The 17015-nt window shown below is 52.0% G+C and overlaps 9 protein-coding genes across 9 annotated transcripts; 4 read left to right on the forward strand and 5 right to left on the reverse strand.

Annotated features, from left to right (window-relative positions):
* Nucleotides 1-64: 64 nt before the first annotated feature.
* Nucleotides 65-1234, reverse strand: PMZ80_008453 (uncharacterized protein; the record flags this gene model as incomplete). The annotated part of the gene is made up of 1 exon (XM_064876853.1): nucleotides 65-1234. The coding sequence occupies one exon, from the start codon at nucleotides 1232-1234 to the stop codon at nucleotides 65-67; it is 1170 nt and encodes a 389-aa protein (XP_064727240.1).
* A 1000-nt stretch (nucleotides 1235-2234) lies between these two features.
* PMZ80_008454 (uncharacterized protein) lies at nucleotides 2235-3023 on the forward strand (the record flags this gene model as incomplete). Its single annotated transcript, XM_064876854.1, has 1 exon — nucleotides 2235-3023. The coding sequence occupies one exon, from the start codon at nucleotides 2235-2237 to the stop codon at nucleotides 3021-3023; it is 789 nt and encodes a 262-aa protein (XP_064727241.1).
* Nucleotides 3024-4983: 1960 nt separating this feature from the next.
* Nucleotides 4984-5578, reverse strand: PMZ80_008455 (uncharacterized protein; the record flags this gene model as incomplete). Its single annotated transcript, XM_064876855.1, has 2 exons — nucleotides 4984-5120; nucleotides 5170-5578. 2 exons carry the CDS (start codon nucleotides 5576-5578, stop codon nucleotides 4984-4986), a joined length of 546 nt encoding a protein of 181 aa, XP_064727242.1.
* Nucleotides 5579-6200: 622 nt separating this feature from the next.
* On the reverse strand, nucleotides 6201-6962 carry PMZ80_008456 (uncharacterized protein; the record flags this gene model as incomplete). The annotated part of the gene is made up of 1 exon (XM_064876856.1): nucleotides 6201-6962. The coding sequence occupies one exon, from the start codon at nucleotides 6960-6962 to the stop codon at nucleotides 6201-6203; it is 762 nt and encodes a 253-aa protein (XP_064727243.1).
* A 1453-nt stretch (nucleotides 6963-8415) lies between these two features.
* Nucleotides 8416-9441, forward strand: PMZ80_008457 (uncharacterized protein; the record flags this gene model as incomplete). Its single annotated transcript, XM_064876857.1, has 2 exons — nucleotides 8416-8770; nucleotides 8843-9441. The coding sequence occupies 2 exons, from the start codon at nucleotides 8416-8418 to the stop codon at nucleotides 9439-9441; spliced, it is 954 nt and encodes a 317-aa protein (XP_064727244.1).
* A 1012-nt stretch (nucleotides 9442-10453) lies between these two features.
* PMZ80_008458 (uncharacterized protein) lies at nucleotides 10454-11575 on the forward strand (the record flags this gene model as incomplete). Its single annotated transcript, XM_064876858.1, has 1 exon — nucleotides 10454-11575. The coding sequence occupies one exon, from the start codon at nucleotides 10454-10456 to the stop codon at nucleotides 11573-11575; it is 1122 nt and encodes a 373-aa protein (XP_064727245.1).
* Nucleotides 11576-13154: 1579 nt separating this feature from the next.
* Nucleotides 13155-13541, forward strand: PMZ80_008459 (uncharacterized protein; the record flags this gene model as incomplete). The annotated part of the gene is made up of 1 exon (XM_064876859.1): nucleotides 13155-13541. One exon carries the CDS (start codon nucleotides 13155-13157, stop codon nucleotides 13539-13541), a length of 387 nt encoding a protein of 128 aa, XP_064727246.1.
* Nucleotides 13542-14282: 741 nt separating this feature from the next.
* PMZ80_008460 (uncharacterized protein) lies at nucleotides 14283-15284 on the reverse strand (the record flags this gene model as incomplete). The annotated part of the gene is made up of 2 exons (XM_064876860.1): nucleotides 14283-14587; nucleotides 14714-15284. The coding sequence occupies 2 exons, from the start codon at nucleotides 15282-15284 to the stop codon at nucleotides 14283-14285; spliced, it is 876 nt and encodes a 291-aa protein (XP_064727247.1).
* A 1012-nt stretch (nucleotides 15285-16296) lies between these two features.
* Nucleotides 16297-16665, reverse strand: ELC1 (elongin C; the record flags this gene model as incomplete). The annotated part of the gene is made up of 2 exons (XM_064876861.1): nucleotides 16297-16484; nucleotides 16539-16665. The coding sequence occupies 2 exons, from the start codon at nucleotides 16663-16665 to the stop codon at nucleotides 16297-16299; spliced, it is 315 nt and encodes a 104-aa protein (XP_064727248.1).
* Between the last annotated feature and the right edge of the window lie 350 nt (nucleotides 16666-17015).

Below are 17015 nucleotides of genomic sequence, written 5' to 3' on the forward strand. Positions count from 1 at the left end.
TTGCTATCACTTTCATGTATGCTCTGGCGAGACGCCGATTCTTTTCCTCTCATTTATGCATCTGTCAGAGCTTTACACGTTCCTGACTACTCCCGCCACTAAGCCGTCTCAGCGATGGTCTAGCAGCACTAAACATAGGACTCGTAGCCGCACTGCTCGGGCCACTCGTACTCCCCGCCGCCGCCGCCTGTGAGACCGTCGACCAAGCAGAACTCATATTCCTGTCCATTGATGGCCTTTGAGTGCCAGGAGCGGCACTCGAACCTGAACTTGCACCTGCAGTGCTCGTAGGAGTAGGTGTGGTGGCACTGCCCCCACTCCCATTTCCACCCGAACTACCACTACCACCAGTCTGTCTCTGTCCCTGTCCCTGTCTCCCCCTCCCCATCATACTCGTCGTCTCCCTCTGTCCCAACATCCGTTCCCGATTCAACAGCCACTGCACCTGCGCACGGGTACTGTACATCGCCCCATTGATCTGTGCGAGTTCCTCTCTGATCCGGAGTGTTTCGTTCATGAGGGACATGGAGCTGCGGGCGTCGAGATCTGTGAGGTGGGATTGAAGAGTTGACGTTTGGGATTCTAGGGCTGTTAGGCGGGTTGTTAGAGCGTGGGATGAGGGGGTGGGGTGGTAGGTTTGGGTTTGGTTCTGAGAGCTGAAGTCTTGGTGGACGTCGAGGTTGAGGTTGAAGTCGAGGTCGTTGCGGGGGATTTCTTCGATATCTGTGTCGGTGGTGGTGTCTGGATCTGTCTCTATGGCTGTACTGAGGCGGTTTAGCCTTGGTTCGATTGTTGTGCTGATGAGGTCGGAGAGACGGTCGAAGCCGGTTTCGAGGACGTCGTTGCGGAGGTTGGCCATTTTGAGTTGGTCGGAGAGGGATTGGAGGAGTTGGGATTGTTTTTTGAGGGCTGGTGCTAGGCGCGCTAGGGGGCAGGATGAGGTATGGGTCTCAATGTCTTCAGGCGCGATCTCGTCGGTGCATCCAAACTCTGCGCCGGGACATTTAGGAGGTCGTTGTTGTTCGCTGTCGGCGTAAGCGGTCGCTTCGAGAGACCTTGGAGATGTGGGATTTGTGTTCGGACATTCGGAGTCCTTATGCTTGATCCATTCACCTCGTCCGAGTCTTATACTAGCACCACAGTCACACTCGACACGAGAGCTGTGAATGCACTGCTCCGGGACGAAATGCTTTCGCTTAGTCTTCCTTGAGCAGGTCTCATCCGGACACGGCATCTCTTGCTCGGGACAGTCCCTTAGAACATGTTGCTCGATATAGCCCCTAGCCGCCACGATATGGCAGTCGCTATTCGGACACCGTACCTGGATATCATTGCACATATTTTTGATCAATCTCGATGCCTTCCGTGACCCACCTAGATGATATGACCGACAAGCCGGACACCTCGACCTGTCCGCGCTTGGCCCTCCATTTCTATATTCCTCGAAGCACTCTTTGCAGAAAGTATGGTCACAATCGAGGACGACGGGTTCAATGAACGGGACATGGCATATTGGACACATCAGATTCGAATCGTACTCGGACGCATATTCGAGGACTCGTAGGTCGATCGTTGCATGCGGGCGCGGAAGAGAACTCACAGCCCCTGGGATAGGACAGGCTGCCCGATGAGTAGGTGTCCGAGGCGGTGAAAGTCTAGGATGGCTTCGCGCGAACTCGGTCCACAGTGTGTCGAAGGGGCTCGGTCCGGAGTCTTCATCTGAAGGGAACGAAGGACGGACATCTTCTAGAGACAAGAATTCGTGTTCGTGAGGTTCTGCCATTTTTACGCGCAGCTCTCAGGGCTTGAATCTGCTGTTGCACATCTGAACAATGTGAAGCATCATTGGGCAGAAGGAGGAAAGTGAGTTGTGGGATGAGGGGGGTGCCCGACGAGCCCGACTGCTGGGCCTCCGCGGTCTCTCAAACACAACAAACAGATCGTCATCTGCCGGGTCTCCGCACTGCAGACGCGGCAGGGACCCCTGCGTGCATGACGGACCCGCTCCTTCCGCTCGTATCTCTTGTGCATGCGCAGGTACTCTATCTAACATATCTGCCCAAATAGTGTATCCTTCGGCATAAGAGCAACACTAGAGGTTTTCAGCTATCTATCAATCAATCTTGCAATTACAGCTCTGGACTTTACAATCTCGCATATCCAGAGTGAGAAGACTGAAGCGATCTGCAGCAAAGGCCTGAACAGGCTGGCAGTAATTCCACCTTACTACCATAATGTCGAACCCTTCACAGCTACTGCTACTGGCAGACCACATCAAACTCTCCTTACTCGAGCGCCAACGGGCGCAATCACTGAACCTTGAGCCAAATACAACACAGGACTCGAACATCTCCAGATCATTAGAATCGTTCCGAGAGAGCTTGGAAGCATTCGAGTCTAAGTCGCCGAACCACGAGTCGATACCAGATCTGCGGTCGCAATACAACGATCTCTTCAAGCAGTTCCATGGCGAAGGGTCATCTACAGCCGATGCGACACTCTCCAGGCCGAATGACCCAAGCTTACAGGGAGACTTCACCCATGCTCGGACTAGATCGAGTCAAGACAATGCAAGGAAACCATCGAACCAGAAGAACGTGAGGTTCAGAGATAACCCGTCACAAGATTCATTAGAGGCAGATGATGAGGCGAATCGAGCTGCTTTGTTCCAAGAACGATATCGAGATGAAGAGCAGCCACCAGATCCGACTGGTGAGATGTCGAACCAGCAGATACACGAGTATCACTCACAAGTTATGAGAGATCAGGATGACCAATTGGACAGGCTCGGCGAAAGTATAGGTCGGCAGAGATACCTGGGTATGCAGATATCAGACGAGCTCGAAGGTCAAGTAGCACTGCTTGATGAGGTCGATAGAGGTGTTGACAGGCATCAATCGAGGCTGGACAGTGCGAAGAGGCGGCTGAATGGGGTGAGTGAGAAGGCCAAGGCCAATTGGGGCATGACAACGATCATAGTCCTGATTGTGATACTGGTTCTACTTATCGTTATACTAAAATGAAACCGATCACATTGGACCATAACCTATAAGGCTACAGCATCTCCATCCAACAAAGGCTTTATCGATCGCATTCGTCTCTCATTAGATCAAAATGCGCATTCAACGACTCTCCTTCCGTGCGTGCAGCCGTGTCGGAGGGCGGCACCACCACCCAATACATCAAGGTCGAAGATCCGAAAACAGAGAAGGGGAGCATACCGTGCCTGGCATCGACATGACCTCCACCAATTCCGGAATTCTGCTCGATGCCGCCGTATATTACTCAGGCTCGAGAATCGTTGGCTACGCCTACCATTTTCAGCCAATCTAGCTCTGGATGTTCGCATCAATATCACAGGCTCGTCGTGTGTGATTGGTCATTAGCGATGCGGCGTCTGGCTATCACACGAAAACAGCATGTTCGATGCTGGCCACATCGTGCACACTCATATCGATCTCGTCTGTGCGCCAGTAACAGACGAGTCTCGAAGCATGAACTTGCTTCTATCCCTTGCTTGGTATAAGAGCAGTGCGACCTATCCCAGGCTAGTGCTGCATCTTCTGGTTCGTTGTAACAGAGGCCGGCTGACCTTCCCTTTTTCGACTAGCTTCTGTCTGCACCAAGCCTCAATAATCATTCCAGGTTTACCGATCACAAATCATTAGGCCATCTGCGCAACCTGACTCGATGCCGGCGAGGCAGCTAATTGCAGGCCGAGGAGACAGATCCGAGGACTGAAAGACGGGGATGAGTTTGGTACCACACTGGGATGCTCGATTGGGGGTAATGTAGCGTTCCTTCGGAAGTCGTGCAGATCTTAATAAGTGTCCTGAGCGCTGCGTCTGGTCTCTGTTTCGTGTTCTCTCTCAATCTATGGCTTGCAACAGCGTTGGCAGCAAGAACATCTACTCCGTTGCGTTGATATGTGGGTGTATCTTCTCTTCGCTGAGCAAGTCTTCCTTACGACAGAATTGACACTGTTCTGAGCTACTCAACCTTCAGTGCACAAGTTCAGGTGCGGGGCAGCATCATGGTGTTTCTCTTGTCCCTCGACACGAATCTTGACATCGCATCTCACCGACCGTCTGCTTAGCAAATCCAGTCAGACGCAGTCTGGTCAGACGTTCTAGCTCACGCAAACCGTAGTCCGCCAAGCTCTACGTACCTCTTCCATTGTCGATACCGATCCATCGTCGAATCTCGAACGCTACGTCCACGGTGTGGAGCAAATCCTGCTCTTCACGCTATAGAAAATGGTCGCCTCTGCACACCGAGGGTCAACAGCGTTGTGGCCACCGGCCAACAGTAGCTGGTACCGCACATGGGGCACTGGAGTGCTAGGGCTTCCCGTGTTGGTCCATCGGTGTGCAGAGGCCGGAACTGACGGAGGGAAAAGCTGCCTTTAGCTCTTTTCGTTCCGCGGCGTTCTATGGCTGGTTCACGATAGAGCCTGTGTCGATTTACTGCGCGCAAGAAAACAATAAGATAGACAGCAAAGGCATCCCGCTGGAGTGCGGTTTGGTTGGCAATGATCCACAATTTGGCTGAGACCTGCATCTGATTCACAGGTCAGGTAGCACAAGTCTCACTGAATTCAAATGGCACCTTGAAAGCGACAGCTATCTGCTTGCGACACGAGTCACAAGGCTCACGTGTAGGAGCAAGTTCTTGTATGTTTGGCATCGCCTGCCGTGTGCCAATTTCACTTCATGCTGCCACCAGGGGGCACGTGTCCCATTGTTCTCCTCCACTCGTGAACAGTGCCGGCAGCTCGATGGTAACAACAAAATGTTCGTATCTTATGCTCAGTGGTAGAAACACGATGCTCCTCTGAATAGTGATATGCATGGTAGAATTATAGGAAAAAGAAACACATTATAGTTCTATGGTACACACCATTGGACACTAGTGCTCGAATATTGGAGCCCGTCGCATTTTTTGATCGCCAGAGTCGCACCTTCCTCTGCTCACACAGTACGATTATTGTGTTCGTTTATCTCGTGCTTCCTCCTCCTGCTTCTGCTTTCTTGCAATAGTTTGTACCTTTTTGCGTTCTTGTTCCTCGAACTCACTAGCGCTACTGGCCTCCTTTTCTCTGTCAAAACGTTCCTTGAGGGCTAGGTGAAGTCAGCAAGGGTGAAAAATATCAGGTCCAATGATCCTTACCTGGATTGGGGTCTCTCGATATGCGGAGCATACACAGCTTACGCTTATGCCTCTGAGCCTCCATCATCTCGACATCCCTGAAGTCGGCCTTGGTAAGTTCAAGCTCGCCATGATAGCCGTAGTCGATCGAGACTAAGGTCGGCAGTCCTCGCGACCAGTCCTCGCGGGAAAGTTCGACTCGGATAAAGTCTCCTTGGAGCAACTGGCCTGCCGTGTCCAAGCCGAGTTTTCTCAGCCCTAGCTGACCTATAATGTTGTGTCTACATGTATCGCCTTCCAGGACGCTCAGGCCAGACTTGCAATACACATGATCATCGCAACCAAGGCAGATCTTCGCGACCAAGCTGTATTTGATCTGATTGGTAGAACAGTGAGGGACTGAGGGTGCGGGATAAGTGGTGCAAGCCATTGGAGAAACCACCAGGGGATGGATGAAGGTAACAGGTGCTTTAGATTACCCCTTGAGGACGAGTCAAAGTAAAACAAGTCGGTTGCAGGTGAGTAGAACAGCTCTCTCAACCTTCTTATGCCTCTTATTATATTCAGACCTTTTGTAGGCTGATCGGAAGCTACATACAGACCATTCTGTCACGACCGTCAGCCTTTCTTGCGAGATTGCACCCTGACGTTGTAGGCGATGCTGCAACGTCGTGTTGTCAAACCAATGGAAAAGTCAGGACCTCGACCTGGCCACCGATATTGGCAACACTGTAACGCCTTACCAGTAATCCTTCCTGAGCTCACTAGGCGGTGAACATATGCTTGTGTCCTCGCAACACGCAGCGACCGACTACTTTGGGCATCAACTCCAACCCCTCGGAGGTGACCTATGGGGTGTGCTCTTGACCCTCCTTGAACCTCTCGACAATCACAGTCCGGATTGCAGAGTCTCACCGGTAAGTCCTTACTCAATCATCGAACGGTGCGACTGTCTAGCATCAACACGCTTGCGACGCGTGCACTTTGTGTATACACAGCCGCCGGCGGTACACGCGTTCACGTGTAAGTGGCCACTGCTTCACACCATAAGACTATGCATCCATCCCGAAGCGACAGGCATTACGGCAGAGGCCGTCCAGCAGTCCCTCTCGCAGAATTAGCGCAATGTCAAGGGTAACGGCTTCCACATTCACTGCCAGCTGATCGTCCGGCACAACCTGAAACCGGTCCTCAAACCATACAGGTTGGTCCAATCCGACTATCTCAGCTGATATCCAGTGGGTACCTAATGATGTGATTGGCTCACCCCGAAAAGTGCACAGAGGTATCAAAGCCGAACCTGCCTCCTCTTCTTCCCGAGGTCGCCATCCTTGCTTTCTTGCCCTGGACTCAGAGATTGTACCCCTCTCACTGCCAGTGTCGACCAGTGCAAGCACTATGTCAATAATACGACCAGCGGTGTCATAGACTACTAGCTCTACTGTTGGTGAGCGGACGTCTCCATCTGCCTTCGATGTGTGCGTCGGCAGAGAATTGAAGATAGCTTTGATCTCCGCAGGTCCTAGAAGCGAATCCTGACTTATACTGGCAGGCTGACCAATCTGGTTGATGTGACCAAATTGCCTCACTGGATGCAAGCTCTGGAGAGCTACAGCCTTACTCGTGGATTCGGCAACTGTTCCGTCGGCAACCCGGCTGACAGCACCTGAGACCACAATCTCGTGCCCCCGAGGTTCACCGTCTGCCAGCCCCAACGAGCAAGACGAGCCCTTGCGTTCCCTCCTCTTTGATCTCAACAGTGCTAACATCTTCCCCGGACTGTTCATTGTGAGTACCAGCAATCGTGGAGCCATGTTTCTGGGAAATGCACTGCCAATCGAACTTGGGGCTCCACGACTTCTTGATGGATTGGAATGCATCAGACACTGCAATGTCAGGGTTGATATGCTCGAGGCTTCGGGAGACTGCTGAGGAGGCTAGTGCAATGGCTGTCTATGGCAAACGCGATGAGGATACGCTTTACGCGCTGGAAACCGTGGTAAACGTCAAAGAGCAGAAAATGGAAGGATTGGAAAGCAAACAGCAAGGGCAGACACTCTGAAGCGTTCGACGGAAGACACAGCTCCGTCAGTCAATCGGGATTGAGCTCTCTCTATGCCTACTGTATCTCTGCTATCGTCCGCAGTGACAAGACTAGACGTCCGGCGTGGATTGAGGCCCTCAGGCAGCAATGATTTTGTGCGCCGCCGTAACCCTGGCTGCTCGTCAACTTCAATCGCTGGCCACCATAAGAGTTCAAAGCCATCTCCCAAATATGATGCAAACTGCCCGTCAACAACACAGAGATTTCTCAAAATTAGAACATGATAACTCCCACCAACCTACCTTTTGACACAGTGGGAGTCAACAAGTCAACCACTTGACACGTGACAGCATCTTGTCGGCATGGTCGCCGAACGTGCCCGAACCAGAGTACGATATGGAGTAAAGCGGGGCGCTCCCCGAGTGTAGGAAACGAACACGGAAGAGGTCGACAGCGCGCGACATCATCGCCATAATTCATCAACGAATTTTCGCGAGAGTGTTCAGTATCAGAAATTGAAGTAGCAGATTACGACTACGGGGACGGGCCACGCGCTTCTTATGTTACGTCGTGGCTACAGGGGCTCGGACGAAGAGACGGTGGCATTGCTCCTTAGCGTATCTAGGGATAAGCATCGGGATCGAGCCTCGGCAGTTTAATTCAGTGAAGGTCAGTCCTTCAGTCCGTGCCAAGCTTGCAATGTATCACTGGCGTTATCTTTTCTACTTGGACCGAACAGACACTTGAAGCTCTTCTGAAGGTAACTTAGTTGTCAAGCTTCCCGCTATCTCATACCATCGCGGCAACAGATTTGCAGACAACGGCCTGCGTTCATATGAGACGTCCCGCACTTGCAACGATCTTGCGCTTCCGTGGTGCCGCTGTGGCTGCATGCTTTCTGCAGTCTGCACAACGTTCATGCAAGAATGACAGATGATGAGCGCATCGCTTTGGGCCGCATCCACACCTGCGGCTGCAGCTGAGGCGGCATGCATTGCATGAACCATGGCTGTAGGAAGCCTGATACGGCCAGCAGATATGCAATGCCAACTGCTCGCCTGTTTGCTGCCCAAAGCGATCTCCTTCGCAATGCAGCCTCCTCCTGGCCATGAAGATGCGGCCTTGAGCAAAACGCTGCAGACGACAAAATGAAACTGGGAATTCATAAGCACTCTGGACTCTCAGAGCATGGCGCCCTCTGAGATGTGCTTCCAGGCGATACCATGGCAACACAGCAACACTACGGCCAGGGACATTGGCCAGAGGCGGCTGGATATCAGGCGCTGGGGAACCTGATTGGAGGTTATCCCGAGATGGCGATCTTCCGCAGGTTCCTCAATGCTGGGGCACTCGACCTGTTGTATCGCCAGGCCGAGTTGCAGCACATCATCTCAGAATGGGCGACAACAGCAGAAGTTGATCAGCAGATACAAGGTCCTCGTCGACCAGAAGACCCGAAGCGAAACGAGTATGATAAAGACTTCGACCAGTTGCGGAGGTCAGTCGACTCACATGAACCCGGCGCGGGCAACCAACGGCGAAGGTGGTCTGAGGTTAGTGAGAAGCTAGGGGATTTTTGTGAGTACTGCGCACCCGAATGTCGACCTATCGCCTTTCCACGCTTTGACTACTAACATCTCATGAACAAAGACGACAGACTGCTCAAGTTCCAGAAAGTGTGTTCGCTACCGTGTGTAGACAAGGACCATCTGGAGCAATTACGCAGACATCTGGAGGAACCTGATAAAGGCGCGCACTTCCTTCGTGGTGTGGAAAGGTTGGTCTACCACAAGCTGAACGAACGAGACTTGACCTCCATCGCATCGCCTGACGAATCCGACGTCTTCACCAAGTTGGCACGGGGTCCCATCACGAATCTACTTCACGAAATCGTCGGCAGGAATACACATCATGTGGTCACTGTGCCAAAACTCGGCAGCACCGAGTCTCTCAGCCTATCCTTCAAGGACTATTCACCGGAGGCTGCGTTCCGTCTCTCGCGGGTCCTCTATGCTGCCTTGACATCGATCTTCGTCACCGTTGCCATAGTCTCTTTGAACATAGTCAAAGGGGCCGTTGGCAGGATCATCCTCATCACAATACACAATTTGCTTTTCACTGCTGCTATGGCAGTGTTTGCGACAGGCAGGCCTGGAGAGCTGTTTGGTGTGGCAGCTGCTTATGCGGCTGTCCTTGTTGTCTACGCGAGCGGCTCTTCTGGGTTAGATGCCGGGCCTGCCTCACCTTAGACGCTGGGTAACTGTCGCAGACTGGGTACCGCGATTGCATGGCTAGGGCGTCTAGTCAGGACGCGACAGCCTGATATTTCTCCAATCCCGGTCATGTGCAGGGTCTGCCACCGCTCCTCGCTCAATACCTCTCTTCATGACCTCACAAGGGGCACACAGACACCAACTTGAGACTCATATCAAAGCAAAATAGACCTCCATCAGAGTCAGTTCGATAACTCCTTCCCAACTCCATTCCAGATCGGTCCCACGAACGGTCACTGGCTGCATAGGTTCAGAAATGTAGTGAAGAGAAGGTCGGACAGATCCACAATCATGCGACCGTCCTTACCGCTTTGAGACCGCTGCCGATCAACATCGCACGAAATAGGCTAGCTGGCAATTATAATTGTTTGTCAGGTACTGTAGAAGACTTTCACCGAATTCTTGATCACTGGTTCTATTCAGATTTGGGTGGTCTGCTGAACAAGAGCCCTGAGACTAAACTGCAAGGGCCGTACAGAGGCACGGACGCATTCTCCTCTCAATGCACCAGCCTCCGCGATTCTTGTTGTTTTTGAGCTCATGTCACGTTACAGTATATCTTGCCTATTAACCACCCGTATGGCAGGAGACTGGACTATCAGACGCCGCTTGACCTTCCCAATTCATGCTTGGGAGCGGCCACCTTGCATGTCCGCCGGAGAGGGAGTCTCTGTTGTTGATGCCTTAGGCACGCATCATCCGTCATAGTAGGTAGGCGTGCATGCGCCATTGATTCGAAGTCACTGCGATCAACTTGACTTTCACTCGCATAGTCCAACAGCAGATCTGTCCACTTTGGTTTGTCGCATTGTTCACTTCATATCTTATCCAGCGCTTGCTCCAAATTGTTTTCTCCATCGTTTCCGTCTCCATCTGTCCAGCTTCCAACCCAGAAGCACGAACACATCATAAATGCAGTCGGTACCCAGCTGAAGGCACCGTATAGCTCTACTATTCGTATCATAGAGCAACTCCGTGATCGCGCACCATGGCCCCCTCCCCAACCATCCGTCGCCTCCTCAAAGAAACCCAAGAACTCTCCAGCGCCGCCAAACACCCCAACCCAACCTTCCACGCCGCCCCCCTCTCCGAAGACAACCTCCACGAATGGCACTTCACGCTACTCGGTCCACCCGCCCCCTCACCCTACGCAGGCGGGATCTACCACGGTCGCATCACGCTTCCACCCGCGTACCCCATGAAACCGCCGAACTTCAGGTTCCTCACGCCCAGCGGCCGCTTCGAGGTGAATCGGGAGATCTGTCTGAGTATCAGTGGGTTTCACGAGGAGACGTGGCAGCCTGCGTGGGGTGTGAGACTTGCGCTTACGGCGTTGAGGGGGTTTATGGGGGAGGAGGGCACGGCGGGGCAGGTGGGGGGTTTGGAGAGTTCGAGGGGGGTTAGGGAGCGGTTGGCGGGGGAGAGTAGGAGGTGGAGGTGTGGGGGGTGTGGTGGGGAGGAGGAGGGTGGGGATCGGAAGGGCTGGACGAATGAGGAGAGGATGAAGTGGTGGTGGGATGTTTGTAGGGAGAAGGGCGTGAATGTTGAGGCTGAGGTTGAGGGTTTGGAGGATTTGCCGGAGGGGATGCAGGTTGAGGCGAGGGTGAAGGTCGATAAGGGGAAGCAGAAAGAGGAGGATCCGCAGGATGCGGATGCTGAGCAGACGGAGACGACGGTGAAAGATCAGGGTCTATCACGGGATGCTCCGGAAATACCAGTAACGGCACAGCGGGATGAAGATACTGTACAACAGACCGCCACGCAGCCCTTCAATGCAGCGGAGCCGCAGTATTCACAACAAGTCCCGTTGCAACCCACACCCACCACGCAAGCACCGCCTTTATTAGCCACAAATAACATCCCAACCATATCCTACAGACCGCACAATAGAGGCACAAGCACAGATGCGCCGACTGCACCACAACAGCAGCAATTCCAAAACCTTCAGCAGATGCAACAGCGGCAGGCCGACTCTCATATCACTATCGATCGAGCGATTGCGGGTGTCTTTCTCGCATTGTTAATTATGATTTTGAAGAAAGTATTCTATCCAAGCACCGCTGGAGGGGTGTTTGGTGGATATGACGATTTACGAATGACGAGGGAGTAATAATATAGGTTCGGCATTGGCGTTGTCTAAGAACTATCGTTATTGACGAAAGCATGAAGCTGCGCAGCGTGGCTTACAAGAACTATGGAATGAATCAGAGCGATCATATACGAGAGCACTTTATAGCAGTGTGGGACTGTTGACATTGATGCACCTACTAGTAACGTTTCATCCGGTACATGGCTTTGTGGCGACATACCTGGCAAAAACTGCTGAAGAAACCCGGCGGTCAAGGCTAGGTAGTCGCGCGTTGGCATACAGTACAGATCCCGATCTCAGCAATGGCTGCACCGGCTTTCCTCTTGAATCCAGAACCTCTCAGGGCAGATGCCAGAAGCAGCTTGTTCAGGTAGGAACGATGCACCTGTATCTACGCAATTGACTGCGTTGACGGACGTTTATTTGGACCATATATACACAATTACGAGCCGTCGCTGTCATATCGAGACCTAAGGACTTTGTCACATGTCATTCGATAGGCACAATTGCGCTCTTCAGATCTCATTTGAAAGTGAAAACCATTCGACACCTTCACTTCCATCACATTTTGCGGGCACGTGCTGCCAAGCCTGCAGCAAACCACTGCCTATATCTTTCCGCACAGTTGATGACTCTTCCACATCGTCTACCTATCTCGTCATCATATTCGATCTACAGACACGTTTCACGCTCTTCGCCCTGGCGTCGATCGATCATTCAACTCTTTCAGGGCCTCATGCTGAGACTGTTCTGCTGGTTTGATTGAGGTAAGTGGATCTATATTCTCTAACCGTACCCGTGCTGACACGATTGAAGGAGTAGGGCACTGCAGTGGCGGCCTTATTAATCTCCCAACTCATACCGAGCTAGACTTTCACGGCATCTGCGCCCTGTCCGATTCTCCTCACGACATAGTACCGCTCACCAACCACGAATCAATTGTCGGTTCCTACGAGAGTCCGCTCACTGGTTCTATGAAAGATTCACGCAGAGGCTGCATGACTTGCTGGACTGATTGAAGGTATGATTTTAGGCCAGGGCGTATGCTACAGTCATATCTGACAATAGTCCAGGAAGAAGGCTATGTGATAGCGGCCTGAACAACCTCTGAATGCTAGTACCAGAAGTGCACCTATCCCGCCTAAGAAGGATCTCAGCCTTCCAACACGAACTTTTCACAAACCAGCCTTGGATCTTAAGCAGCTGCTACGAGGTGAGTAACTAAACATCTTCTCATACACACGCGCAGCTAACACAACGTTTTCAGGTGACCTCGAAGTCCTGCACATCGTCGACGTCAGACACCTCTCTTCTTGTTGTACTTGACCTAGGAATGAATCAATGCATTGATTGAAGGTAAGACTTGGGCGTCTTCGTATCATCAATGTCAGGACTGACCATCCTTCGCAGGAACGAGGCTTTGCACTTGCGGTCGTCATAAATTCTGCCAATCACTTTCCATATCATACCGCCAAACCGTACACCAAAATTTTGCGCTCCTCTTCTCCGACTCAAAGCCACACACCTGACGAACACGATCCTGTCTCGCGTCAGCAAACGTTTCACGCCACATCCTCGTCGACATACATCTCAACGCATCATGCCTCCAGTCACCAAAAAGTCGAGTACTTCTCAGTTGCAGTATCTTGAAAGAATCCTGAAAGGCCTCGCGCTAGACCAACCGTTCTACATCCATACAACCATTAGCCAACGTGCACCGTCGAAGCCTCCAATGGCACTTACATCAATCACTTCCCCCTACGCCCAACGCACATTTACCGGAAACAAGAATGTCGGGTCCGATGCTCATGTCAAAATCTGGACAAACTGCGACGACCTATTCAGGGAAGCATTCAATACTCTCAAAACCAGCGACGGGATTCACGATCACTCTTCTACCAAGCACGAAAGTTGGGTCTTCTCGGGTTCTGCTGCGAAGGTCTTGATCTTGGCACAGCTCGTCACGCAACTGAACGAGCACAAATAGCACGATGTCATTGTTGCCAAGCTACCAGCTGTGTTCAGTTTTCGTTGGGCCTGCAATCTCATCATTTGCAATCAAGAGTATGCGACCAGGTTCTTCGGAGTCTGGACCACTGAAGCCGGCGGAGCTGCCACCTGAGGCCTCGGTTGATGTTCGCAATTAGGTCAAGATCGCTTTGAAGGTTCAGTACGGGTAAACGAAGCAACTGAACCAGAGAGGGATCTTTCGGTGCACGCTGTGCTGAGCATCAACCTCTGCAATCAAGTCATATCATTCCAAGCGCTTGCCGTCATGCTACAGGACGGGTCTGCACATGATGGCAAAACATTGGGTTAGCAGGAGACTTGGCTCAGAAAGCGCTGAAGCGGGTACACGATGATTGGAAAGCCGTGCTTTCTAAATCGAGCCTTGGACTTGCCGCAACAGGCCCATCGGAGCACTTGCACTCGTCTTCTCAGTCATGGTATAGCCTTGATCCAGACAATCAATACCTAGCTACTCATTCCGTTCACGTACGCTCTTTAACTTTGTGGTTGGTTCTGCCTCTGCTCTATCTATTCTATAATGTTTCTCACTTGAACAGTACTCTTGCAGACCGATAATCGATCTAATGGTCCCATGCTGCTACTTCTGGAGTCTGAGATCCATCTCCCTTGAGTCTCTAGTTCTATGACTTGAGTCCCAGTTCTATAATCTTCGCGTCCTCACCCTCTCTCCAAACCCCCCTTCAATTCAACCTCGCACCTACCCAGCCGCACTCCACCCCCCGTCAACCGGCAACGCCACCCCCTGCACAAAACTCGCCTTTCCACTACACAAAAACACACACGCATCCGCCACCTCGCTCGCCCTCCCCCACCGTCCCATCGGGTGCTTCCCGATAATCTCCTCGAAGGGCTTCATCGTCTCCGCTTTATCGGGGTCGAATGTGGCGGGTGTGCTGATCAGACCGGGACAGACGGCGTTGATTCTGATGCCGCGGGGGCTGTAGTCGACTGCGTCGGCGCGGGTGAGTTGGAGGATGGCGCCTTTGGAGGCACAGTAGGATGCTGGGGAGAGAAATTAGCAGGAGCATGGAAGTGTAGGTGTGTGTACGTGTGGATGGATAGAAAGAAAGCCAGGCGTTTTAGACTGGGTGAGTTGAGATAGATGGAGAATGGACTGGATAAACTTACTAACTCTCGGCGCCCCAAACAACCCATATGCACTCGCGATATGCACAATCGCCCCCCTCTGCCCCGGGATATCCTCCGCCCCACTCGGCTCATTCCGCAACATAGCGCGGATCTCAGCTCGACTACACAGCAACGTCCCCTTGTAATTCACATTCATGACGTGGTCCAAACTCTCGATCGAGTCGTCGATGGTGCTGAGATACGGACCCATGACCCCCGCGCAATTGACGGCGTAGTCGAGGCGGCCGTGCTTGGTTAGCAGGTTCTCGACGGCGCGATCGATGAAGGAGGCATCGGTGGTGTTGCCAGTTTCGAGGGTGATGTTGGCGGACGAGTTGATCTCGGTCAGGAGGGACTGGGTCTTTTGGAGGCCGGGGGTGGACATGTCGATTAGGGTGAGGTTGGTGCAGCCTGCGCGGAGGAATGCGAGGGCGACGGCTTGGCCGATTCCTGGGGTGAGGTTTAACCATGGTTGCTCAGGTGGGTGGACGGGTGTGAGGGTGTGGAGTGGGGGTGACGACTTACCTGATCCTGCGCCGGTGATGAGTGCTACGCCGGGGAGTTCCGCCATGGTTCGAGATAGGAGTTGGTGCTTCACAGGTTAGTGATTTGTGCTCGTCAAACGGTGGAGTTGGACGTGAGACGAGCAGCTCGCCGCCTTCATATTCTTCATGTTCCTAGCGAGTTCGAACGAAGGTCCCCGGGGCGAAATGACAAGACATCCGCAATGCATCGGGAGGGCTCCCGGCCGCCAGTGTTAGTCGAGGTTCATGGATCGTGCCGAGCTTTAGTTGCATTGAAAGACTGTTCTGAAGAATCGCTTTGGTGTAGCTGCATGCCAAGTACAGTATTAAGGTGTTGGAGAAGAAAGCTTTCATATAGCTGCATGTTAAGTGGGATATCGGCATTACATCAAGTACCTAGGTATTGAACTCCGCTCGAAGTGGTTTGAAGACCAACCACGTATCGCATGAAACTAAGTCAAATCTAGTTAGCATGGTCAGCATAATGGACTGGGCGGCATAGTCGGTCGGTCCTTCTTCCTGCTTGCAAAGTGAAGTCAGATATCCCGAGGCAACAACGATGGTGGAAAAGTACAGAGGAAAGAGGTCAACTCGCGATGCTCCAAGAAGAAAGAGATTGATGTTCAGTATCGCATTTTTGACTAGCTTTTGTTTCCCTACAGAAGAACGTCCAGTATCAGTGATTTCTGTGATCTGGACTGCGTGAATAAACCGGGATAGGTTGTTCTTCCACCTACTATAGACGTCTCTACCATTGAGGAAAAGAGATTGGACGCATATGCTTGAGGTGGTGTTTGACAGCAGTGAGCAGGACCTTGCAGCTGCATGTGCGGAGGGCTCAGATGCCGTCACGACAACGTTTGAGCAGCATGAATGAGGTTTGAGCAGATCCGACGGCTGTGCTTGCTATATTTCTGTGCTGCAGAGGATTGCAGTATGGCGCAAGCAGGCGATGACTCTTTGGTGTCTTGTGTTTGCATCAGTTCATAAATGGACGTCAACGCTTTTTGTTCTTATCGAATTTTGATCTCTCCTCGAAAGATAGAATCTTCAAAATTCTCAGGTATCGAGGTAGTCGGCAGCCATCAGGAGCTCGAGACATAGATCAGGAGGAATATCCATATCTGCTACGCCCGTGCTCTCTTTGTGCTTTTCATTGTAGTAGAAGTATTCAACGACTTTTTCGAGGACGATGCCACTCAAGTTTTCGAGATGGCAGATACCGCTCTGAGCTTCACTGAAGTTATCTAGTAATATGTAAGTTTGCGACATGCACGAGCAGCACCCCTCAATCGACTCACTCTGTACATCAAGCATGCGTCGAATGGTACCTGATACACAGGCCGCTGATCGACGCACGTGGAATTCGAAGCCATCAGCTGAGACGAGGGTCACGTATGGCGAGAGTTCCTTGTTCGTGTCAGTCATCTCGTGTGCGTGCTTAGTATTCTTCCTGTGCAAATGATTGAGACCGTTCAGCAACAAATGCGTGGTAGCGATGGTGGCAGAAATTCTTGTGGGAGAAGTATCTGCGAGAACAGATTGATTGCCGACAGCTTTGTTCGAGATACGCTAATCCCGGCGCGTCTTAGCTTGACACGTCCATTCATCGTGCTGGTTGTCACTTCTATCTCGAAGAACATCCGGGATTCATGGCCATGACGACTACAAGCGTCACTCTGGGTAGTCTATGGCGCTTTAATTTGAGGCGATCACGCTACAAAGCTAGGCCACTGATCGGGAACTCATACTGTGGACAGCGATACTTTAGTTCTGGC

This window comes from Knufia obscura (genome assembly GCF_036327395.1).
Source record: "Knufia obscura strain CCFEE 5817 isolate CBS 148926 chromosome Unknown scaffold_11, whole genome shotgun sequence".
Lineage (NCBI taxonomy): Eukaryota > Fungi > Ascomycota > Eurotiomycetes > Chaetothyriales > Trichomeriaceae > Knufia > Knufia obscura.